General features: G+C 54.9%; 2 protein-coding genes across 2 annotated transcripts in view; one reads left to right on the top strand and one right to left on the bottom strand.

The window, feature by feature from the left end:
• LOC134428579 (ribosome biogenesis protein BOP1-like) overlaps positions 1–25,980 on the bottom strand; it is a 90,035-nt gene that overhangs the window by 23,201 nt on the left and 40,854 nt on the right. The gene's annotated exons all lie outside the window — the stretch shown is intronic.
• LOC134428921 (basic helix-loop-helix transcription factor scleraxis-like) lies at positions 1,772–10,864 on the top strand. Its single transcript, XM_063175959.1, has 2 exons — positions 1,772–2,508; positions 10,690–10,864. Exons 1-2 carry the CDS (start codon positions 1,772–1,774, stop codon positions 10,862–10,864), a joined length of 912 nt encoding a protein of 303 aa, XP_063032029.1.

The following is a 25,980-nucleotide window of genomic DNA, read 5'->3' as shown; positions in this document are numbered from 1 at the left end:
GCTCTGGAAAAGCTCAGGAAAAACGCCGGAAAAACGCGGCCGTTCCCGGTTTTTTTTGGCTTTTTTTTTTTTTTTTTCCAGCTGGAAATGCTGGATTTCCTCTGGGATTCATGGAGTTTTGAGGGGGGGGTGGGATAATGCAGCTCGGAGCTGCGGGGATTCCCGGGTGGATCGCGGGAATTCTGCAGGGAAATCCCGGGGGATCCCGGAGACTTTTCCAGGGTTTTTTGTTTTTTCTGGGAGAGCCGCAGAGGGGTTTGGGAGGCAGCACCCAGGGAATGGCTCCCCGTGGAAAATCGGGATTTTGGGATGGAATTCCCAGAGAATCCAGGGCTGCTCCATTCCTGGGATATCGGGAATGGGACGGGGAATGACACCTGACACCTCTGGAATTTCCGCGCTCCAATTCCCTCCCGGCTCGCCCCGGGCAGGGAATTCCAGCCGATCCCAGCGGCGGCTCCTCAAGGGTTAATTCCCAATTCCCGGGAGCACCGGGACCGGGGTAAATCCCAATTCCCAGCGGGATTAATCCCAATTCCCTGCGGGAATTCCGCGGGAATGGGAAGGAGGTGGTTACAGGGATAGGGGTACAGCGCCGGCATGGAAAACCCTCCGGGAATCCTCAGGGGTCTCGGGATGAGATCACCGGGAATGTCGTGGGCAGCGAATTCCCTCGGCTCCGGGCGCTCCCGGAATTCCAGAGGGATCCCCCCAGAGTCCTCCCCAGGAACTCCGGCGAACTCCGGGACTGGGACAAGGGAATTTATGGGGAAAACCGGGAAAGGGGCGGCGAATTCCTCGGAAATGTGGTGAATCCCGGGTGGGGGGAAATTCCAGAGGGACCCCAGAGCCCCCGGGAACTCCGGTGAACTTTAGGATTGGGAATTTATGGGGAAAACCGGGACAGGGGCAGCGAATCCCGGGTCGGGGCAGAATTCCAGAGGGATCCCAGAGCCCCTCCTCGGGAACTCCGGTGAGCTTTGGGATGAGGGAATTTATGGGGAAAACCGGGAAAGGGGCAGCGAATCCCGGGTCGGGGCAGAATTCCAGAGGGATCCCAGAGCTGCCCCCGGGAACTCCGGTGAATTTCGGGACTGGGACAAGGGAATTTATGGGGAAAACCGGGAAAGGGGCAGCGAATCCTGGGTGGGGTGCGGAATTCCAGAGGGATCCCAGAGCCCCTCCTCGGAACTCCGGTGAGCTTTGGGATGAGGGAATTTATGGGGAGGACGGGTCGGGGGCGAAAGGGAAAGCGGGAGAGGAGCGGCGAAGGGGTTAAGCGCGGAGGGTGAGCTCAGGTAGGCCGGGCCTGGGGCTCCCCTTTCCGAGGGCTCCTGTTCCAAGGCAGCCGGGCCCGGAGGAGGGGCCGGGCCGAGCCGGGCCGCCCATTCCCGCCGCTATAAAAACCCCGCAGCTCCAGCCCGCGGCTCCCGGAGGATGCGCACGTGCGCCGGGAGCGGCGGCGAGCCCCAAAACCGGGGATAAACCGGGACTAAACCGGGATAAACCCCCCCCCCCAAAAAAAACCAAACCGGGATAAAACCCCGCAAACCCGGGATCAACCCGCGATCAAACCCCGCGGCCACCGGGGTAAAGCAGCGCGATAAAACCCCTAAAAAGCAGGATAAAAGCGGGGTAAAAGCGGGAGAAAAGCCCCAAAACCCGGGACAGAAGCGGGATAAAAGCCCTCAGAGCCTCAGAGCGGACCGGCGAGAGCCATGAGCGGCCGGAGCTGAGCGTTGCTGCCGGTTCTCCAGCGGCTTTTCCAGCCATGTCCTTCGCCATGCTGCGCTCGGCGCCGGGGCGCTTCCTGTACCCCGAGATCAGCGCGCTGTCCGAGGACGAGGAGAACAGCGAGAGCTCGGGCTCGGAGGAGAAGCCCTTCCACGTGGAGGGCGACGCGTTCGGCATGCGGGGCGGCAAGCGGCGGCCCGGCAAGAGCCGCGGGCGGCTGGCGCGGGAGCCGCGGCAGCGGCACACGGCGAACGCCCGCGAGCGGGACCGCACCAACTCGGTGAACACGGCGTTCACGGCGCTGCGCACGCTCATCCCCACCGAGCCGGCCGACAGGAAGCTCTCCAAGATCGAGACGCTGCGCCTCGCCTCCAGCTACATCTCGCACCTGGGCAACGTGCTGCTGCTCGGCGACGCGGGCGGCGGAGGGCAGCCGTGCCACGGGGCGGCGGCGGCGGCGGCGGGGCCGGGAGCGGCGGCGGCGGCGGCGGCGGCGGCAGCGGCGTTCTGCAGCGGAGGGAGCGCGTCCCCGCCCGGGCGGGAGAGCGAGAGCGGGCAGCCGCGGCAGATCTGCACCTTCTGCCTCAGCAACCAGCGCAAAATGGTGAGCGGCGATGGTGGGGATAACGGGAATAACGGGGATACCGGGATCCGGGATAGCGGGAATGGGGTCCGGGATAGCGGGAATGGGGTCCGGGATAGCGGGAATGGGGATCCCGGGGTGCCCAGCCCCGGCAGATCGGCACCTTCTGCCTCAGCAACCAGCGCAAAATGGTGAGCGGTGATGATGGGGATAACGGGAATAACGGGGATATTGGGGTCCGGGATAGCGGGAATGCCGCGGGGACAGAGGGAACAGGGAGCAGGACCGGGGTGCCCAGCCCCGGCGGGTCTGCACCTCCTGCCTCAGCAACCAGCGCAAAATGGTGACTGCTGGTGATGGGGATAATGGGGATACTGGGGTCCGGGATAGCGGGAACGCCACGGGGATTTGGGAATGGAGATTGGGATTTGGGAATGGTGGGATTCCCAGCCGCGGCAGATCTGCACCTTCTGCCTCAGCAACCAGCGCAAAATGGTGAGCGGCGGTGCTGGGGATAACCGGGATAAAGGGGATAAATGGGGTCCGGGATAGCGGGAATGGGGTCCGGGATAGCGGGAATTCTGCAGGGATAGAGGGAATGGGGAGCAGGATACCGGGAATGCACCTTCTGCCTCAGCAACCAGTGCAAAATGGTGAGCGGTGGTGCTGGGAATAACGGGGATAATGGGAATATCGGGGCATTTGGGAATCGCGGGGTGCCCAGCCCCGGCAGATCTGCACCCTCTGCCTCAGCAAGCAGCGCAAAATGGTGAGTTTGGGAGAGAAGGAATGGGGACCGGGATAAGGGGAATGGGGTCCCGGATAGCGGGAATGCCGTGGGGATAGAGGGAATGGGGATTTGGGAATTGCGGGATGTCCAGCCAGGGCAGATCGGCACCTTCTGCCTCAGCAGCCAGCGCAAACTGGTGAACTGGGGAGAGTCTGGGATGCAGGGAATGGGATACTGGGATACTGGGAATGCCACAGGGAATGGGAACCAGGATACTGGGAATGGGGACTGGGATACTGGGAATGGGGAATGGGATACTGGGAATGGGATACTTGGAATGCCACAGGAATTGAGAGAAAGGTGGCCTGGGATTCAGGAATGAATCCCGCAGGGATAAAGGGGAACGGGGATTCGGGATTGAATCTCGCAGGAATAAAGGGGAATGGAATTGGGATTTGGGAATGAATCCCGCAGGGATAAAGGGGAACGGAGATTGGGATTCAGGAATGAATGCCACAGGGATAAAGGGGAACGGGGATTGGGATTTGGGAATAAATCCCACAGGGATGTAGGGAATTGTGTCCCAGGATTCGGGAATGTTGTGAGGGTGAAGGGAATGGGGACCGGGATTTGGGAATGAATCCCGCAGGGATGTGGGGAATTGTGTCCCAGGATTCGGGAATGTTGTGAGGGTGAAGGGAATGGGGACCGGGATTCGGGAATGAATTCTGCAGGGATAAAGGGGAATGGGGATTGGGATTCGGGAATGAATCCCGCAGGGATAAAGGGGAACAGAGATTGGGATTTGGGAATGAATCCCACAGGGATAAAGGGGAACGGAGATTGGGATTCAGGAATGAATGCCACAGGGATAAAGGGGAACGGGGATTGGGATTTGGGAATGAATGCCACAGGGATAAAGGGGAACGGGGATTGGGATTTGGGAATGAATCCCACAGGGATAAAGGGGAACGGGGATTGGGATTCAGGAATGAATCCTGCAGGGATAAAGGGGAACGGGGGCTCCCAGGATTCTGGATTTGGGTTGGGAATGAGGAGCTCCCGTGCAGAGGCACTGGGGCTTCCCAAAAAAAACCGGAGATTCCTGATCCCGGGAGACAGGGAATTGTGTCCTGGGAATTCAGGAACGAATCCTGCAGGGAACTGAGTCCCGGGATGCGGGAATGCCGAGGGGATGAAGGGGGTGGGGACCAGGATTTGGGATTTGGGATGGGAATGACGAGCTCCCGTGTGGGTTTTCCTGGAAAAGTGGCGATTCCCGGGTTTATCCAAGTGAAAATTCTGTTTGTTCCACTCTGAGGAGCAGCGGGGTTCAGGGAATTGTGTCCCGGGAATTCGGGAGTGAATCCCGTGGGGATGTGGGGAATGGGCATTGGGAATTCGGGAATGAATCCCGTGGGGATTCAGGGAATTGTGTCCTGGGAATTTGGGAATAATGAATCCCGTGGGGATGTAGGGAATGGGGACTGGGAATTTGGGATCTACACTGGGAACGACGAGATCCCATGTGGGGCTTCCCAAAAAAAAATGGCGATTCCCAGTTTATCCCAGCGATTCCCAGTTTATCCCAGGGATTCCCAGGTTTATCCCAGCAATTCCCAGTTTTCCCCAGCAATTCCCAGGTTTATCCCAGCAATTCCCAGTTTATCCCAGTGATTCCCAGTTTATCCCAGTGATTCCCAGCTTTATCCCAGTGATTCCCAATTTTTCTCAGTGATTCCCAGTTTATCCCAGCGATTCCCTGGTTCATCCCAGCAATTCCCAGTTTATCCCAGCGATTCCCAGTTTATCCCAGGGATTTGCAGTCTATCCCAGTGATTCCCAGTTTATCCCAGCGATTCCCAGGTTTATCCCAGCAATTCCCAGGTTTATCCCAGCAATTCCCAGTTTTTCCCAGCGATTCCCAGGTAATCCCAGGGATTTGCAGTCTATCCCAGCGATTCCCAGTTTATCCCAGTGATTCCTGGGTTTATCCCAGTGATTCCCGGGTTTATCCCAGCAATTCCCAGTTTATCCCAGCGATTCCCAGTTTATCCCAGCGATTCCCAGTTTATCCCAGTGATTCCTGGGTTTATCCCAGTGTTTTCCCACTCCTGGGATAAGCGGGAATGCCGAGGAGCTCCTGCTTGGAGCTGCAGGCACAGCAGAGGCTGCCGGAGGCAGCTCTAAAATCAATGGAAAAATCCACGGAAAATCCATAAAAAATCCACGGAAAATCCACGGAAAATCCATGGAAAATACAGGAAAAATTAATGGGAAATCCATGGAAAATCCACAAAAAATCCATGGAAAATCCACAAAAAAGCCTCCCTGGAGCCACAGGAAAAGGGACTGGGATTTGGGATTGGCTCCCAGTGCTCCCAGTAACTCCATAACAGGATCCCAGTGCTCCCAGTAACTCCGTAATGGGATTTCCAGTGTTCCCAGTAACTCCATAACAGGATCCCAGTGCTCCCAGTAACTCCATACTGGGGTTCCCAGTGCTCCCAGTAACTCCATAACAGGATCCCAGTATTCCCAGTAACTCCATAACGGGGTTCCCAGTATTCCCAGTAACTCCGTAACAGGAATCCCAGTATTCCCAGTAACACCATAACGGGAATCCCAGTGTTCCCAGTAACTCCATGAAAGGGATCCCAGTGCTCCCAGTAACTCCATGAAAGGGATTCCCAGTGTTCCCAGTAACACCATAACAGGAATCCCAGTGTTCCCAGTAACACCATAACGGGGATCCCAGTGTTCCCAGTAACTCCGTAACGGGAATCCCAGTATTCCCAGTAACACCATAACGGGAATCCCAGTGTTCCCAGTAACTCCATGAAAGGGATCTCAGCATTCCCAGTAACTCCATAACAGGATCCCAGTGTTCCCAGTAACACCATAACAGGAATCCCAGTGTTCCCAGTAACTCCGTACTGGGATCCCAGTATTCCCAGTAACACCATAACAGGAATCCCAGTGTTCCCAGTAACTCCATGAAAGGGATCTCAGCATTCCCAGTAACTCCATAACAGGATCCCAGTGTTCCCAGTAACACCATAACGGGGATCCCAGTATTCCCAGTAACTCCGTAATGGGGTTCCCAGTCCCTGAGTGCCGGCACTCCCAGTTCCCAATCCCAGTGCTCCCAGTTCCCCCAGTGCCCCTGGATTTTGGGATTTCCCAGATTTTGGGATTCCCTCTCCTCTCCCAATTCCCAGATTTTGGGATTCCCTCTCTCCCGAATCCCTGGATTTTGGGATTCCTCAGATTTTGAGATTCCCTGGATTTTGGGATTCTCCAGATTTTGGGATTCCCTGGATTTTGGGATTCCCTCTCCTCTCCCAATTTCCTGGATCTGGGGATCACCAAACTCTGGAGTTTTCCGCCCAAACCATTCCCGAAGCCTGACAGCTCTTTTGGGAAAAGGGGAATTTTGGGAAAAGGGGAATTTGGAAAAAGGGGAATTTAGGAAAAGAGGAATTTGGGTAAAAGGGAATTTGAGAAAAGGGCAATTCGGGAAAAGGGGAATTTAGGAAAAGTAAAATTGGGAAAAGGGGAATTCGGGGAAAATGGAATTTGGGGAAAGGGGAATTTGGGAAAAGGGAATGTGGGGAAAAGAGTATTTGGGAAAAAGGGAAATTGGGAAAAGAGGAATGTGGGGAAAAGGAAATGTGGGAAAAAGGGAATATGGGAAAAAGAAAATTTGGGAAAAGGGAAATTTAGGAAAAGAGGAATTTGGGGAAAGGGTAATTTGGGAAAAGATGAATTTGGGGGAAAAGGGAATGTGGGGAAAAGGGTATTTGGGAAAAATGGAAATTGAGAAAAAGGGAAATTGGGAAAAGGAAATTTGGGAAAAGGGGAATGTGGGGAAAAGGAAATGTGGAAAAAGGGGAATTTGGGAAAAGGGGAATTTGGGGAAAATGGGAATGTGGGAAAAAGAGTATTTGGGAAAAAGGGAATTTGTGAAAAGGGGACTTTGGGAAAAGGAGAATTTGGGAATGTGGAAAAATGGGGAATTTGGGAAAAGCTCAGATCTTGGGAATGACCCTGCCCAGGCTGCTGGGAACACCTGGGAACGGGATCCAAACTCACTCCAGGCAGGAATGGGATCCCAGCTCATCCCGGGTCCTTCCCAAGGCTCAGGAATCTGGGAATGCTCCAGCCAGGAAAGGACCCTAAACCCGATCCCATTCCAGCATTCCCAGGGATTTTTCCCGGCCTGGAGCCCTCCATGGGCAGGGGCTCCTTCCCCTACCCTGGGATGCTCCCAGGCCATGCCCAGGGATCAATTCCTACAAATCCCCATCCTCAGTTTTGGACTAATTCCTATAAAACCCCATCACCAGTTTGGATCAATTCCTACAAATCCCCATCCTCAGTTTTCCATCAATCCCAATAATTCCCATCCCGAGTTCTGGATCAATTCCTATAAATTCCCATCCCTAATTTCGGATCAATTCCTGTAAAATCCCATCGTCGGTCTGGATCGATTCCTACGAATTCCCACCCTTAATTTTCCATCAATCCCAGTAATTCCCCTCACCAATTTTTCATCAATCCCTATAAACTGCATCGTTCATTTTGGATCAATCCCAATAAATCCTCACCCTTAATTTAAAAATTCCTATAAATTCGCAGTGTCAGTTTGCCATCAACCCAAATAATTCCCATCCCTCCTTTTCCATAAATTCCTATAAAATCCCATCGCGCCTGGATTTGGGGCTGGAATCAGAACTGGAATTAGAACTGGAATTAGAACTGGAATCAGAACTGGAAGTGGGGCTGGAATCAGAACTGGAAATAGAACTGGAATCAGAACTGGATTTGGGGCTGGGATCAGAACTGGAACTGGGGCTGGAATTAGAACTGGAATTTGGGCTGGAATTATAACTGGAATTAGGGCAGGAATTAGAAGTGGAATTGAGGCTGGAATTGGGGCTGGAATTTGAACTGGGATTAGAACTGGGATTAGAACAGGAATTGGCTGGAATTGGGGCTGGAACTAGAACTGGAATCAGAACTGGAATTGGGGCTGGAATCAGGGCTGGAACTAGTACTGGAATTAGAACTGGATTTGGGACTGGAATTGGGGCTGGAATCAGAGCTGGATTTGGGTCTGGAATTGGGGCTGGCTGGAATTGGGGCTGGAATCAGAACTGGAATTGGGGCTGAAATTGGAGCTGGATTTGGGGCTGGATTTGGAACTGGAATTAGAACTGGAATCAGAACTGGATTTGGAACTGGAATCAGAGCTGGATTTGGGGCTGGAATTGGGGCTGGAATCAGAACTGGATTTTGGGGCTGGAATCGGAGCCGGAGCCACCGCTCCTGATCCGTGCTGGGTTTTTTTGGGATGCATTCCCGTGGATTTGGGGTTTATGGGGTGTGAGGGGAATCCCATCCCGCCCTTTGATCCCCGGGGTGTCGGACAAGGCCGAGGAAATGAGATCCAGACCCTCGGGAATGACGGGAATGCCGGAATGGGAACGGCTCCGGGGCTTGGGAGCATCCCAGGGCTCCCATTCCCACCCAAATCCCTCTGGGATCATCCCAGAATCTCCATTCCCACCCAAATCCCTCTGGGATCATCCCAGAATCTCCATTCCCACCCAAATCCCTTCAGGATCATCCCAGAATCTCCATTCCCACCCAAATCCCTCTGGGATCATCCCAGAATCTCCATTCCTGCCCCAAATCCCTCTGGGATCATCCCAGAATCTCCATTCCCACCCAAATCCCTCTGGGATCATCCCAGGGCTCCCATTCCCACCCCAAATCCCTCTGGGATCATCCCAGGGCTCCCATTCCCACCCCAAATCCCTCTGGGATCCCGACCCCTTCCTTTCGGGAGGGGATTTGGGATAAAGGAATTCCTGTCTGGAATTTCCTCAGAGGGAACTGGGATCCAGGAGGGAATTGGGATATGGAGGGAATTGGGATAAAGGAATTCCTGTCTGGAATCTCATCAGGATCCAGAGGGAATTGGGATCTGGAGGGGATTTGGGATAAAGGAATTCCGATCTGGAATCTCCTCAGGACACCGGGGGGATTTGGGATCCAGAGGGGATTGGGATCTGGAGGGGATTTGGGATAAAGAAATTCCCCTCTGGAATCTCCTCAGGACACCGGGGGGATTTGGGATCCGGAGGGGATTTGGGATATGGAGGGGATTTGGGATCCAGGAATTCCTGTCTGGAATCTCCTCAGGATCCAGGGGAGAATTGGGATCCAGGGTATTGGGATCCAGAGGGGATTGGGATAGAGAAGGATTTGGGATCCAGAGGGGAATTGGGATAAAGGAATTCCTGTCTGGAAATCTCCTCAGGATCCAGGGGGGAATTGGGATCCAGGGGGGAATTGGGATATGGAAGGGATTTGAGATAAAGGAATTCCCGTCTGGAATCTCAGGATCCAGGGGAGAATTGGGATCCAGGGGGGAATTGGGATATGGAAGGGAATTGGGATAAAGGAATTGCCGTCTGGAATGCTCTCAGAGGGGAATTGGGATCCAGGGGAAAACTGGGATCCAGAGAGGATTTGGGAAATCCTGGGAAAGAGGAAATCCCAGGAAATGCGAAATCCTGGGAAATGGGAAATCCTGGGAACGGCCGATTCCCGGGAAATGATGGGAAATGGGAAATCCTAGGAAATGGGGAGTACTGAAAATGGGAAATCCTTGGAATCCCAGGGAAAACCCCAGCACAGCTTCATAAGGAAAGGTTTTCCACGGAAAAATCCCGGATTTAATCACAAGGAGCAGGAACTCCATGGGATTCCCAAACCACCCCTTTTCCCCCTTCAGGGCTGGCCCCAAATCCAGGTTTTCCATGGGAAAACCCCAGATTTAGTCATTATTACTCATCACAGTCACAAGGAGCAGGAATTCCATGAGATTCCCGACCCACCCCGGAGCCGTTCCCACTTTTCCCCTTTCAGGGCTGAATCCACATCCAGGCTTTCAATGGAAAAACCCCAAATTTAGTCACAAAGAGCAGGAATTCCAAGGGATTCCCGAACCACCGCGGGGCCGTTCCTGCTTTTCCCCCTTCAGGGCTGCACCCCAATCCAGGTTTTCCATGGAAAAACCCCAGATTCAGGCACAAGGAGCAGGAATTCCACGGGATTCCCAAACCACCCCGGAGCCAGGAGCTTCCCTGAGCCATTCCCGCTGTACCCCAGGATGAGAACACTCAAACCCAGGTTTTCCATGGAAAAATCCCAGATTTAGGCACGGGGAGCAGGAATCCCACGGGATTCCCAAAGCACCCCGGAGCCAGGAGCTTTCCTCAGCAATTCCCGATTTTCCCCCTTTCCCCTTCAGGGCTGGCCCCAAATCCAGGTTTTTAATGGAAAAATCCCAGATTTAGGCACAGGGAGCAGGAATTCCTCGGGATTCCCGACCCACCGCGGGGCCGTTCCCGCTTTTCCCCCTTTCCCGAATCCCGAATTGCTGCCGGAGGGAGGGAGGGAGGCAAAAGCGGGGCTGCGGCTGCGGCTGCGGCTGCGGCACTTTGGGATTTTCCCAATCCCCGTTTCCGCTCCAGACGGCCCCGAGCTCCCGGGGATTGAACATCTGGGAAATCGGAGCGCCATCAATCCCCCCGCGGCCGTCTGCCCTCCCCTCCCCTCCCCTCCCCAGCCGCGGCAACAAAGGCACGGACGGACGGACGGACGGACGGACGGAGGGACGGACGGGGCCGCACGTGCGGTGCGGGCAGCGAGAACGGCGGGGAGGGGTTGGGGAGGGCATGGGCATGGAGAACGGGAACGGGATCCCTAAAAACGGGGATGGGAAACGGGAATGGGATCCCTAAAAACGGGGATGGGAAACGGGAATGGGATCCCGAAAAACGGGGATGGGAAACGGGAATGGGATCCCGAAAAACGGGGATGGGAAACGGGAATGGGATCCCTAAAAACGGGGATGGGAAACGGGAAAGGGATCCCAAAAAACGGGGATGGAAAACGGGAATGGGATCCCTAAAAACGGGGATGGGAAACGGGAATGGGATCCCGGAAAACGGGGATGGGAAAGGGGAATGGGATCCCGAAAAACGGGGATGGGAAACAGGAATGGGATCCCGAAAAACGGGGATGGGAAAGGGGAATGGGATCCCGAAAAACAGGGATGGGAAACAGGAATGGGATCTCAAAAAACGGGGATGGGAAACGGGAATGGGATCCCGGAAAACGGGGATGGGAAACGGGAATGGGATCCCGAAAAACGGGGATGGAAAACGGGAATGGGATCCCGAAAAACGGGGATGGGAAACGGGAATGGGATCCCGAAAAACGGGGATGGAAAACGGGAATGGGATCCCGAAAAACGGGGATGGGAAACGGGAATGGGATCCCGGAAAACGGGGATGGGAAACGGGAATGGGATCCCGGAAAACGGGGATGGGAAACGGGAATGGGATCCCGGAAAACGGGGATGGGAAACGGGAATGGGATCCCGAAAAACGGGGATGGGAAACGGGAATGGGATCCCTAAAACAGGGATGGGAAACGGGAATGGGATCCCGGAAAACAGGGATGGGAAATGGGAATGGGATCCCGAAAAACGGGGATGGGAAACGGGAATGGGATCCCTAAAACAGGGATGGAAAACGGGAATGGGATCCCTAAAACAGGGATGGGGAACGGGAATGGGATCCCGAAAAACGGGGATGGGAAACGGGAATGGGATCCCTAAAACAGGGATGGAAAGGGGAATGGGATCCCGGAAAACGGGGATGGAAAACGGGAATGGGATCCCGAAAACAGAGATGAAAAACGGGAATGGGATCCCGGAAAACAGGGATGGGAAAGGGGAATGGGATCCCGAAAAACGGGGATGGGAAACGGGAATGGGATCCTGGAAAACGGGGATGGGAAACGGGAATGGGATCCCTAAAACAGGGATGGAAAACGGGAATGGGATCCCGGAAAACAGGGATGGGAAATGGGAATGGGATCCCGAAAAACGGGGATGGGAAACGGGAATGGGATCCAGAAAAACGGGGATGGGAAAGGGGAACGGGATCCCGAAAAACGGGGATGGAAAACGGGAATGGGATCCCTGAAAACGGGGATGGGAAACGGGAATGGGATCCCGAAAACAGGGATGGGAAACAGGAATGGGATCTCAAAAAATGGGGATGGGAAACGGGAATGGGATCCCGTAAAACGGGGATGGGAAACGGGAAAGGGATCCAGAAAAACGGGGATGGGAAACGGGAATGGGATCCCTGAAAACGGGGATGGGAAACGGGAATGGGATCCCGAAAAACGGGGATGGGAAAGGGGAACGGGATCCCTAAAACAGGGATGGAAAATGGGAATGGGATCCCGGAAAACAGGGATGGGAAAAGGGAATGGGATCCCGGAAAACGGGGATGGGAAACGGGAATGGGATCCTGGAAAACGGGGATGGGAAACGGGAATGGGATCCCTAAAACAGGGATGGGAAACAGGAATGGGATCCCGAAAAACGGGAATGGGAAACGGGAATGGGATCCCGAAAAACGGGGATGGAAAACGGGAATGGGATCCCGAAAAACGGGGATGGGAAACGGGAATGGGATCCCTAAAACAGGGATGGGAAACAGGAATGGGATCTCAAAAAATGGGGATGGGAAACAGGAATGGGATCCCGGAAAACGGGGATGGGAAACGGGAAAGGGATCCCGGAAAATGGGGATGGGAAAGGGGAATGGGATCCTGGAAAACGGGGATGGAAAACGGGAATGGGATCCCTAAAACAGGGATGGGGAACGGGAATGGGATCCCGGAAAACGGGGATGGGAAACGGGAATGGGATCCCTAAAACAGGGATGGAAAACGGGAATGGGATCCCGAAAAACGGGGATGGAAAGCGGGAATGGGATCCCTAAAAATGGGGATGGAAAACGGGAATGGGATCCCAAAAAATGGAGATGGAAAACGGGAATGGGATCCTGAAAAATGGGATAGGGAAAAGGGGAAAGGATTGGGATGTGGGTGGGAAACGGGAATGGGATCCCGAAAAATGGGGATGGGAAACGGCGGGGAGGATGGGATGGGGATGGAGAACAGGAATTGGATCCCAAAAATTGGGGATGGAAAATGGGAATTGGATCCCTAAAACAGGGATGGAAAACGGGAATTGGATCCTGAAAACTGGGATAGGGAAAAGGGAGAGGATGGGATGGGGATGGAAAACGGGAATTGGATCCCAAAAAATGGGATAGAAAATGGGAATTGGATCCCAAAGAGTGGGACAGAGAAAAAGGACAGGATGGGATGGGGCAGGGAGTGGGAATTGGATCCCAAAAACCTGGGAATGACAAGGAGGACTGGGGGATACTGGTTATACTGGGAGTGGTACTGGGAGCGGTACTGGAGTTATACTGGGAGCGACCGTGCGGCACTGGCGGTGACAGGCGGCAGAGACGGTGGCACTGGAGTTGTGCTGGTTATACTGGGGGCTATACTGGTTAGACTGGATTATACTGGTTATACTGGGGGCTGTACTGGTTACACTGGATTATACTGGTTATACTGGGGTTGTACTGGTTACACTGGGGTTGTACTGGTTATACTGGGGTTGTACTGGTTATACTGGAATTATACTGGTTATACTGGTTACACGGGGATCGTACTGGTTATACTGGGGTTGTACTGGTTATACTGGGGGCTATACTGGTTATACTGGGGGCTATACTGGTTATACTGGGGTTGTACTGGTTATACTGGGGTTGTACTGGTTACACTGGGGTTGTACTGGTTATACTGGGGTTGTACTGGTTATACTGGAATTATACTGGTTATACTGGTTACACGGGGATCGTACTGGTTATACTGGGGTTGTACTGGTTATACTGGGGGCTATACTGGTTATACTGGGGGCTATACTGGTTATACTGGGGTTGTACTGGTTATACTGGGGTTGTACTGGTTACACTGGGGTTGTACTGGTTATACTGGGGTTGTACTGGTTATACTGGAATTATACTGGTTATACTGGTTACACGGGGATCGTACTGGTTATACTGGGGTTGTACTGGTTATACTGGGGGCTATACTGGTTATACTGGGGGCTATACTGGTTATACTGGGGTTGTACTGGTTATACTGGGGTTGTACTGGTTACACTGGGGGTTGTACTGGTTATACTGGGGTTGTACTGGTTATACTGGGGTTGTACTGGTTACACTGGGGGTTGTACTGGTTATACTGGGGGTTGTACTGGTTATACTGGGGTTGTACTGGTTATACTGGGGGTTGTACTGGTTATACTGGGGGCCATAATGGTTATACTGGGGTTGTACTGGTTAAACTGGGGCTGTACTGGTTACACTGGGGTTATACTGGGGGTTATACTGGTTACACTGGGGGCTGTACTGGGGGCTATATTGGGAACAGAGCAGGGATCAGGGACAGCTCTGGGGAATCCTGGGAAGATTCCCTGGGATCCCAGGAGGATTCCCAGGAAGGGATTCCAAGAGAATTCCCAGGGAAGGGATCCCGGCAGGATTCCCTGAACGGGATCCCAGACGGATTCTCTGGGAAGGGAGCTGGGAGAATTCCCAGGGAAGGGATCCCGGCAGGATTCCCTGGAAAAGGATCCCAGGAGGATTCCCAGAGAAGGGAGCTGGGAGAATTCCCAGGGAAGGGATCCCGGCAGGATTCCCTGGAAGAGGATCCAAGGGCGATTCCCAGGAAGGGATTCCAAGAGAATTCCCAGGGAAGAGATCCCGGGAGGATTCCCTGAACGGGATCCCAGGAGGATTCTCTGGGAAAGGAGCTGGGAGAATTCCCAGGGAAGGGGTCCCGGCAGGATTCCCTGGAAAAGGATCCAAGGGCGATTCCCAGGAAGGGATTCCAAGAGAATTCCCAGAGAAGGGATCTGGGAGAATTCCCAGGGAAGGGATCCCAGAGGATTCCTGCGAAGGGAATTCCGCTGGGAAGGGGATCCTGGGTGGATTCCGCGGGAAGGGCTCCCGGGAGGATCCCAGCAGAATTCCCAATCCAGGTTTGATCCCGTCTCCTTTCCCTCCGCAGAGCAAAGACCGGGACAGGAAGACGGGACAGCTCCGGAGCTAGGCCGGGAATTCCAGCCGGGAATCCCAGCCGGGAATTCCAGCCAGGAATCCCAGCCGGAGCAGGGGAAGCCGCGCTGGAGGATTCCCAGATCCAGCGACGTTTTCCTGCCGGATCCCGCGGGAAGAGCGGCACCGACATTCCAGAGGATCCCATGGGACACAGAGGAGGTGCCAGAATTCCGGGAGATCCCGGGAATGCGGAGCCGCTCCGGGAATCCTCGGGAATTCCTGCCCTGGGATTCCAGATCATGGAACACTTGGAACTCTGGGAATTCCTGGGAATTCCTGCCCCGGGATTCTGGGTCATGAACACTTGGATCCGCTCTGGGAATTCCTGACCCAAGATTCAGGATCATGGAACACTTGGGAATCCTTGGGAATTCCTGCCCTGGGATTCCCGATTACAGAACACTTGGAACTCTGGGAATCCTCAGGAATTCCTGCCCCGGGATTCAGGATCATGGAACACTTGGGAATCCTTGGGAATTCCTGCCCCGGGATTTTGGGTCATGGAACACTTGGATCTCTTGAATCCAGTCTGGGAATCCTTGGGAATTCCTGCCCCGGGATTCTGGGTCATGGAACACTTGGATCCAGTCTGGGAATCCTCAGGGAATTCCTGCCCTGGGATTCCGGATCACGGAACCCTCACATCTCCTCTGAAAATCCTTGGGAATTCCTGCCCTGGGATTGTGGATCATGGAACACTTGGATCTCTGGGATCCACTCTGGGAATCCTCAGGAATTCCTGTCCTGGGATTTCAGATCACAAAACATTTGGATCACTCGGATCCGCTTGGGAATCCTTGGGAATTCCTGGGAATCCCTGTCCCGGGATTCCTGCCTGCGGAACACTCGGATCTCCCGGATCTGCTCTGGAAATCCCTGGGAATTCCTGGGAATCCTTGCCCCGGGATTCCTGCCTGCGGAACACTCAGATCTCCTGGATCTGCTCTGGAAATCCCTGGGAATTCCTGGGAATCCCTACCCCGGGATTCCTGCCTGCGGAACACTCAGATCTCCCGGATCTGCTCTGGAAATCCCTGGGAATTCCTGGGAATCCCTACCCCGGGATTCCTGCCTGTGGAACATTTGGATCTCCCAGATCTGCTCTGGAAATCCCTGGGAATTCCTGGGAATCCCTGCCCCGGGATTCCTGCCTGCGGAACACTTGGATCTCCTGGAGCTGCTCTGGGAATTCTTGGGATTCTTGCTCCTGGAACACTTGGATCTCCCAGATCCGCTCTGGAAATCCTCGGGAATCCCTGTCCCGGGATTCCCGCTCACAGAACTCTTGGATCTCCCGGATCTGCTTGGGAATGCGCGGGAATCCCTGTCCCAGGATTCCTGCTCACAGAACTCTTGGATCTCCCGGATCTGCTTGGGAATCTGCGGGAATCCCTGTCCCAGGATTCCCACTCACAGAACTCTTGGATCTCCCGGATCTGCTTGGGAATCTGCGGGAATCCCTGCCCTGGGACCCACGGAGGCTCACGGAGCACTTGGCTCTCCTGGATCTGCTTCCCACTCGATCCTGGACCTGATCCTGGAACCGATCCAGGAACGGATCCCTCAGCGCGGGGTGCAGGGGCTGCATTTTTTTGAATTATCAATCACATGCTGGAATTTCATGTTGTTGATGTGGGAATTAATTAAATCTGGATTTTGTGTCATTAATCAGGAATCTGGGTCATGATCCTTGAGGGAATTCCTTCCTTTCCCTTTTCCCTTTTTTCCCTTTTCATTTTCCCTTCTCCTTTTCCTCTTCCCTTCCCTTTTCTCCTTTTTCCTTCTCCCTTTTTCCCCTTTTCCCACAGGTTATTCCCAGCCACCACCGACATTCCCAGCGCCAGAAGGAGCAGCTAAAAACCAGGAATTTGGGAAATCCTGGGGAAACGAACCCCAGCACTTCCCAAAGCTCCCCCTGAGGGATCCCAGGACAACGGGGTGTTCCCAAATCCGGGGTGTTCCCAAATCCGTGTGCCAAGGGCAAGGAAAGGGCAGGATGAGGGAGCGGCCTGGAATGTGGGGCACCAGGAGGGGCAGGAAAACTGGGATGGGATCTGGGACTGGGATGGGATCGGGATCAGGACTGGGATGGGATCGGGATCAGAACTGGGATGGGACCGGGATCAGAACTGGGATGGGATCAGGAACAGAGTTGGGAGGGGATTGGGATCAGAGCTGGGATGGGATTGGGATCAGAACCAGAACTGGGATGGGATTAGGATCAGAACTGGGATGGGATCGGGATTGGGATCAGAACTGGGATGGGATCGGGAACAGAAACAGAACTGGGATGGGATCGGGATCAGAGTTGGGATGGGATTGGGATCAGAACTGGGATGGGATCGGGATCAGAATTGGGATGGGATTGAGATCAGAACTGGGATGGGATTGGGATCAGAACTGGGATGGGATTGGGATCAGAACTGGGATGGGATTGGGATCAGAATTGGGATGGGATTGGGATCAGAACTGGGATGGGATCGGGAACAGAAACAGAACTGGGATGGGATCGGGATCAGAACTGGGACGGGATTGGGATCAGAACTGGGATGGGATCAGGATCAGGATCAGAAATGGGATGGGATTGGGAACAGAAACAGAACTGGGATGGGATCGGGATCAGAACTGGGACGGGATTGGGATCAGAACTGGGATGGGATCGGGATCAGTGTTGGGATGGGATCAGGATCAGAATTGGGATGGGATTGGGATCAGAACTGGGATGGGATCGGGATCAGAACTGGGATGGGATCGGGATCAGAACTGGGATGGGATCAGGATCAGGATCAGAACTGGGATGGGATTGGGAACAGAAACAGAACTGGGATGGGATCGGGATCAGAACTGGGACGGGATTGGGATCAGAACTGGGGTGGGATCTGGGATAGGGATTAGAACTGGCCCAAGACTCAAATCCAGCAGAGATCCAGGATAAACCCCAGGACCAGGATTCCCATGGGATTCCCTGATCCCCGACCCTGAGTGATTCCCACGGGATTCCCTGATCCCGAGTGATTCCCATGAATTATCCAAAGGCACCGGCACCGAGGGGGGCTGGGAGTGTGGGGAGGGCTGGAGAGCGAAGAGGATTCCCAGGAAAAGGTTGTCGGGTCCATGGGAAGAAAATCAGGGAATTGCAGAGCCTGGAAAAGCCCCTGGAGCCTCCCAAATCCATCCCCAGCTGTGTCCCCATCCTGCATCCACGGGGATGGGAATTCCAGCTGGGAATGGGGATCCCAACCCAGAATTCCAGCTGGGAATGGGGATCCCAGCCCAGAATTCCAGCTGGGAATGGGGATCCCAGCCCAGAATTCCAGCTGGGAATGGGGATCCCAGCCCAGAATTCCAGCTGGGAATGGGGATCCCAACCCAGAATTCCAGCTGGGAATGGGGATCCCAGCCCAGAATTGCAGCTGGGAATGGGGATTGCAACCCGGAATTCCAGGTGGGAATGGGGATCCCAGCCCAGAATTCCAGCCCTTTCCAGGGGAGTATTCCCAAAAATCCCACCTCGATGCTGTTCCCAGCCTTTCCCAGCCCCAGGCTCAGCTGGAGTGGGGAAAAGGCTCCGGATCCAGCCGGGAATTCCACGGGAATTGCAGCATTCCCTGATCCCACAGATGCCGAGGGGCTCCTGGTTCCCTTTTCCCAGCTCCTGGTTCCCTTCCCAGCTCATTCCCATCCCATTCCCGGCTCATTCCCGGCTCTGTCCGTCCCTGCCCCCCCCGCCGGCCGGGGCCTGGCCCGGGATTTTCCGGGACATTTTTGCTCCATGAAATCAGCGCAGGCTCCCGGATCCGCACGTCGCGGCCTTGGCTCCCGCGGGATTGGCCCCGAGCCGGGAGCCGCCGCTCCCGCTGCCAGCCCAGCCCAGCCGCGGCTCCTGGAATTCAGGAATTCAGGAATTCGGGCCCCGGGCCCGCCGTGGCTCCGCAGCAGCAGCAGCAGCCGCGCAGGAATTTTGGGACCCGCGGCCATCCCCCGGCCCGGAGCTGCTCCCGATTTCCCTGCGGGCCCGGGAGACCCGAACTGGGAAGGGAAGACCCGAACTGGGAATTCTGGCCAGCCTGGAGAGGATTCTGCCTCATTCCCAGCTCCCGGGGCAGATCCAGCGGGAATGAGCCTCGGGAATGTCCCTGCCCGGGCTCACCGGTCCCCCCAAATCCAGGAATTCCTGGGGCTGCAAAATCCCTGGGGATGGGAATCAGGAAATTCCTGGGGCTGGAAAATCCCTGGGGATGGGGAGTCCATCCCAGTTGTATCCCAATCCCACATCCACAGGGATGGGAAATCCTGAAAATGGGGATTTCATCCTGGACGTGTCCCCATCCCACATCCACAGGGATGGGAATTCCAGCTGGGAATGGGGATCCCAGCCCGGAATTCCAGCTGGGAATGGGGATCCCAGCCCGGAATTCCAGCTGGGAATGGGGATCCCAACCCGGAATTCCAGCTGGGAATGGGGATCCCAGCCCGGAATTCCAGCTGGGAATGGGGATCGCAGCCCACAATTCCAGCTGGGAATGGGGATCCCAACCCAGAATTCCAGCTGGGAATGGGGATCCCAACCCAGAATTCCAGCTGGGAATGGGGATCCCAGCCTGGAATTCCCAGAGGAACATTCCCCAAAATCCCCCTCTGGACGGCTCTGGGGGTGCCAGGGGTGGGATACGGATCCGGGTGTTCCCAAATCCCGCTGTGCCAGGAAGGTGAGGCTCCCCCAGCTGCCACAATTCCCAAAAATCCCTTCCATATTCCGGGAGAGCTGCAGAGGGCTTTGGGATGCAGGCTGGAGGGATGGGAAACAGGGAATATCGGATTCCCATGGAATATTGGGGTTTTGGGATGGAATTCCCAGAGAATCTGGGGCTGCTCCAGCCCTGGAGCATCCTGGGATAGTGGGAGCTGTCCCTGCCCATGGAATGGGACAATCCCTAAAATCCCTTCCAACCAAAACCATTCCAGGATTCCATGGACACCCCTGGAATATCCCAGGCCAGGCTGAGCCATCCCTGCCTATCCCTAAATCCTGTCCATCCCAAACCATTCCAGGATTCCATGGACACCCCTGGAATATCCCAGGCCAGGCTGGAGCAGTCTGGGATAGAGGAGCCCTCACCGCCCATGGAATGGGACAATCCCTAAAATCCCTTCCAACCAAAACCATTCCAGGATTCCCTGGACACCCCCGGAATTGTCCCAGGCCAGGCTGGAGCATCCCAGGATAGCCAAACCATCCCTGCCCATGGAATGGGACAATCCCTAAAATCCCTTTCAACCAAAACCATTCCAGGATTCCCTGGACACCCCCAGAATCATCCCAGGCCAGGCTGGAGCATCCCAGGACAGCAGAGGCATCCCTGCCCATCCCTACATCCTGTCCATCCCAAACCATTCCAGGATTCCATGGACAATCCCAGAATCATCCCAGGCCAGGCTGGAGCATCCCAGGACAATGGAGCCCTCACTGCTCATGGAATGGGACAATCCCCAAATCCCGTCCATCCCAAAGCGTCCAGGAGTCCCTGGCGCACCCGGAGCACTTCCAGGCCCCATTCCCAGTGAATCCCAGCCCTCATTCCTAATTCCTGAATGTTCCCAGTGACTCCCAGTCCCCATTCCCAGTGAATCCCAACCCCCATTCCCAGTGAACCCCAGCTCTCATTCCCAAACCCTGGCCATTCCCAGTAACTCCCAGTCCCCATTCCCAGTGACTCCCAGCCCCCAGTCCCAATCCCTGGCCATTCCCAGTGAATTCCAGCCCCCATTCCCAGTTCCTGGCCATTCCCAGTAACTCTCAGTCCCCATTCCCAGTGAATCCCAGCCCCCATTCCCAGTGAACTCCAGCCCCATCACTCCTGGTGATTCCCAGCTCTCATTCCCAATCCCTGGCCATTCCCAGTGAACCCCAGCTCTCATTCCCAATCCCTGACCATTCCCAGTAACTCTCAGCCCCCATTCCCAGTGACTCCCAGCCCCCATTCCCAGTTCCTGACCATTCCCAGTGACTCCCAGCTCTCATTCCCAATCCCTGACCATTCCCAGTGACTCCCAGCCCCCATTCCCAGTTCCTGACCATTCCCAGTGACTCCCAGCCCCCATTCCCAGTTCCTGACCATTCCCAGTGAACCCCAGCTCTCATTCCCAGTTCCTGACCATTCCCAGTAACTCTCAGCCCCCCTTCCCGGTGACTCCCAGCCCCCACAGTTCCCAATCCCGGGCCATTCCATTCCCGGCGCCTGGAATGAGCTGCCAGGCTCCCACCTGATCCATCAGCAGCTGCTCCCGGCCATTCCCGGCCCGCACCTGCAATTCCTGCCGGGAACCACATGTGACCCCTCCTGTGATCCCTGATTTATTCCCTGCCAGCCAGCGCTCTCCCCCCTCCTCGCCCCGTGCCTGCCAGCTGGGAATCACATCCCAAAATAAAAAAAACCCCATCCCAAAATAAAAAACCCCATCCCAAAAAAAACCCCGGGGGGGGTTCACAGCCAGCACTGCCCGCAATTTTCCGTCCCGCTATTTTCCCGCTGGTTTTTTTTTCGGTGGTGATTTCAGTTTCCCCCGGCCGGCGGCCGGCCCCCCTGCCCGCTCCGCGGCGCTCCCCGAGCCGCTCCAGGTGCGCTGGGAAGCGCCGGCCCCGCGCCGCCTCCCCCGTGTCCGTCTGCGGCGGGAGCAGGAAGCCAAATCCGCCTCTGGAATTCTTCACTCGCTCCTCGTTGCCGGCTCCCGCGGGATGCCGGGGTCAGGCTCCCTCCGCCGCTTTCCCGGTTCTCCCTGGATGAGCTCGGGTTACAATGCCGGCTCTGTTCCCGCCCGGGCCCCCGGCGAGCCCTAATCCCGCTCCGCTGGCTCCCGGATTGATTTTCGGGGATTTGGGATCGTTCCCGGCTTTTTCCTGCGCCTCCCCCGGATTCTCCGGGCCTCCGCTGAGAGGATTTGGCCGGGGGAAAAACGGGAATGGAGAGGCCGGGAAAGGATGGGGAATGGGAAATGGGATATGGGAGAATGGGATATGAGGATGTGGGGAAATGGGATATGGGAGAATGGGATATGGGAGAATGGGATATGAGGATGTGGGGAAATGGGATATGGGGAAATGGGATATGGGAGAATGGGATATGAGGATGTGGGGAAATGGGATATGGGGAAATGGGATATGGGGATGGGGTGAAATGGGATGTGGGGGACGTGGGGGAATGGGATATGGGGAAAGGGATATGGGATATGGGGGATATAGGATATGGAGAATGGGATATGGAGATACAGGATACAGGGATATGGGAAATGGGGAACTGGGAAATGGGATATGGGGAAATGGGATATGGGGAAACGGGAAAAGGGGATGGGGAAATGGGATATGGGAAATGGGATATGGGAGAATGGGATATGAGAATGTGGGGAAATGGGAAATGGGATATGGGGATGGGGTGAAATGGGATGTGGGGGATATGGGGGAATGGGATATGGGGAAAGGGATATGGGATATGGGGGATATAGGATATGGAGAATGGGATATGGAGATACAGGATACGGGGATATAGGAAATGGGGAACTGGGAAATGGGATATGGGGAAACGGGATATGGGAAATGGGATATGGGAAATGGGATATGGGGAAATGGGATATGGGGAAATGGGGAAAAGGGATATGGGGAAAGGGATATGGGATATGGGGGATACAGGATATGGAGAATGGGATATGGAGATACAGGATACGGGGATATGGGAAATGGGGAACTGGGAAATGGGATATGGGGAAACGGGAAAAGGGGATGGGGAAATGGGATATGGGAAATGGGATATGGGGAAACGGGATATGGGGAAATGGGGAAATGGGATATAGGGAAATGGGATACCAGGAATGGGATATGGGGAAATGGGATGTGGGAAATGGGACATGGGGAAAGGGATACAGGGAAAGAGAAATAAATGGGATATGGAGATATGGGATACGGGGAATAGGATATGGAGATATAGGATATGGGGATATGGGGAAATGGGATGTGGAAATGGGATGTAGGGAAATGGGATGTGGGGAAATAGGATATGGGGAAAGGGACATGGGGAAATGGGATATGGGATACAGGGAACTGGGATAGGGAACTGGGAAATGGGATGTGGGGAGCTGGGAAATGGGATTGGGAAAATGGGATGTGGGGAACTGGGAAATGGGATGGGGGGAACTGGGAAAAGGGAAACTGGGAAATGGGATGTGGGGATGTGGGGAAAGGGATACGGGAAATGGAATATAGAGATATGGGAAATGGGAAATGGGGAATTGGGATATGGGATGGGGGAAGTGGGAAAAGGGGATGGGGAAATGGGATGTGGGGAAATGGGATATGGGGATATGAGAAAGGGGAAAAGGGATATGGGAAATGGGATATGGGATATGGGGAATGGGATATGGGAAATGGGATATGGGAAATGGGATATGGGAAATGGGATATGGGAAATGGGATATGGGATGTGGGGAATGGGATATGGGATATGGGGAATGGGATATGGGATGTGGGGAATGGGATATGGGATGTGGGGAATGGAATATGGGGAATGGAATATGGGAAAAAAGATGTGGGGAAAGGGATATGGGTAAATGGGATATGGGAAACAGGATATGGGGAAAAGGATGTGGGGAAAGGGACATGGGGAAATGGGATGTGGGGATATGGGGATTTGGGGAACTGGGAAATGAGATATGGGGAAATGAGATATGGAGATATAGGGTAAGGGGATATGGGGAACGGGGAACTGGGAAATGGGATATGGGGAAAGGGATGTGGGGAAAGGGAAATGGGATAAAGGATATAGGGAAATGGGATGTGGGGAACTGGAAAATGGGACGTGGGGAAATGGCATGGGGGGAACTGGGGAACTGGGATATGGGGAATGGGGAACTGGGAAATGGGAAAAGGGATGTGGGGAAATGGGATGTGGGGAAATGGGATATGGGGAATGGGGAACTGGGAACTGGGAAATGGGGAACGAAGAACTGGGAACTGGGAAATGGGACGTGGGGAAAAGGGATGTGGGGAACTGGGATATGGGGAAATGGGGAACGGGATGTGGAGAAAGGGATATGAGGAACTGGGAAATGGGATTATGAGGAACTGGGAACTGGGAACTGGGAAAATGGGGAACCGGGAAACGGGATATGGAAAACCGGGAACCGGGATGTGGGGAAAGGGACACGGGATATGGGGAATGGGATGGGGAACTGGGAAAAGGGCTGGGAATGTGTGTCCAGGAGGCTGAGATCCCTATGGGATGCGCCAGGGATGCAGGGTTTGGAATGCTGGAGCCACGTGCTCCCTGTGCCTCAGTTTCCCTCTGGAACTGAGCTATCCAGGGGTTTGGGGGGGGTCTTTTCCCAGGGAAGGATCCCAGGGCAGAGCACGGACACGGAGACTGCCGGAATTCCAGGATGGACAGAAGGACAGAGGGAGCGGTGGAACGGGACCCTCCCAGCTCCAAGCACGGCATTTCCACGGACAGGGACAATTCCCGGGATCCCAGAGTGCCCCAGCCTGGCCTGGGACACTCCCAGGGATTCCACGGAATCCCAAACTGGTTCAGGACGGAAGGGACATTTGGGATGATCCCATTCCCACGGGGCAGCTCCCGCCACTCCATCATTTCCCAGCCCTGAATTCTCTGGGAATTCCATCCCAAAAATCCCAATATTCCATGGGAAGTCATTCCCTGTTTCCCATCCCAAACCCCTCTGCCGCTCTCCCAGAAAAACCCCTGGAAAAGGCTCTGGAAGCGGCTCTGGGATCTCCTGGAATTCCCGGCTCCTCCTGCTCATTCCCAACTTTCCCTTCATCCCAGCGAGGTTCCAGGCAAAATTCCCGGTTCCCCCTGCCTGCACATTCCCAACTTTCCCCTCCATCCCAGGCGCAATTCCCGGCTCCCCCTGCACATTCCCAACTTTCCCCTTATCCCAGATGGAATTCCCGGCTCTCCCTGCACATTCCCAACTTTCCCCTCCATCCCAGGTGGAATTCCCAGATCCCCCTGCACGTTCCCACTTTTCCCTTCATACTAGGAATTTTCTGGTGGAATTCCTGGTTCCCCCTGCACATTCCCAACTTTCCCCTTATCCCAGATGGAATTCCCGGTTCCCCCTGCACATTCCCAACTTTCCTCTCCATCCCAGGCAGGTTCCAGGTGGAACTCCCAGCTCCCCTTGAAAATTCCCACTTTTCCCTTCATCCTAGGAATTTCCCGGTGGAATTCCCAGCTCCTCCTGCACATTCCAAATTTTTCCTCATCCCAAGTGGAATTCCCGGCTCCCCCGGCACATTCCCAACTTCCCCCTCCATCCCAGGCAGGTTCCAGGTGGAATTCCCAGCTCCCCTTGAAAATTCTCACTTTTCCCTTCATCCTAGGAACTTCCTGGTGGAATTCCCAGCTCCTCCTGCACATTCCAAATTTTTCCTCATCCCAGGTGGAATTCCCGGCTCCCCCTGCACATTCCCAACTTTCCCCTTATCCCAGATGGAATTCCCGGTTCCCCCTGCACATTCCCAACTTTCCTCTCCATCCCAGGTGGAATTCCCGGCTCCCCCTGCACATTCCCAACTTTCCCCTCATCCCAGGCACAATTCCCAGTTCCCTCTGCAGCACATTCCCAGTTTTCCCTCCCATCCCGGGCGTTTTCCAGGTGCAATTCCCGGGGTTCACGAGGAGGAGCCGCTCCGGCTCCAGCCGGGAATTCCAGCCGGGAATTGCGGCCCGAGCTGGGATTTACCGGGGGCTCCGGGAAAAACGCTCCCAAATCCCACAATGCTGCACCTGGAAAAGCGCCACAGAGCCGGGACAGAGCCGGGACAGAGCCGGGACAGAGCCGGG

The sequence above is a fragment of the Melospiza melodia genome, chromosome 1 (genome assembly GCF_035770615.1).
Source record: "Melospiza melodia melodia isolate bMelMel2 chromosome 1, bMelMel2.pri, whole genome shotgun sequence".
Classification (NCBI taxonomy): Eukaryota; Metazoa; Chordata; class Aves; order Passeriformes; family Passerellidae; genus Melospiza; species Melospiza melodia.
The sequence above is the reverse complement of the archived record's forward strand: the minus strand, read 5'-3'. Positions and strand labels throughout refer to the sequence as shown.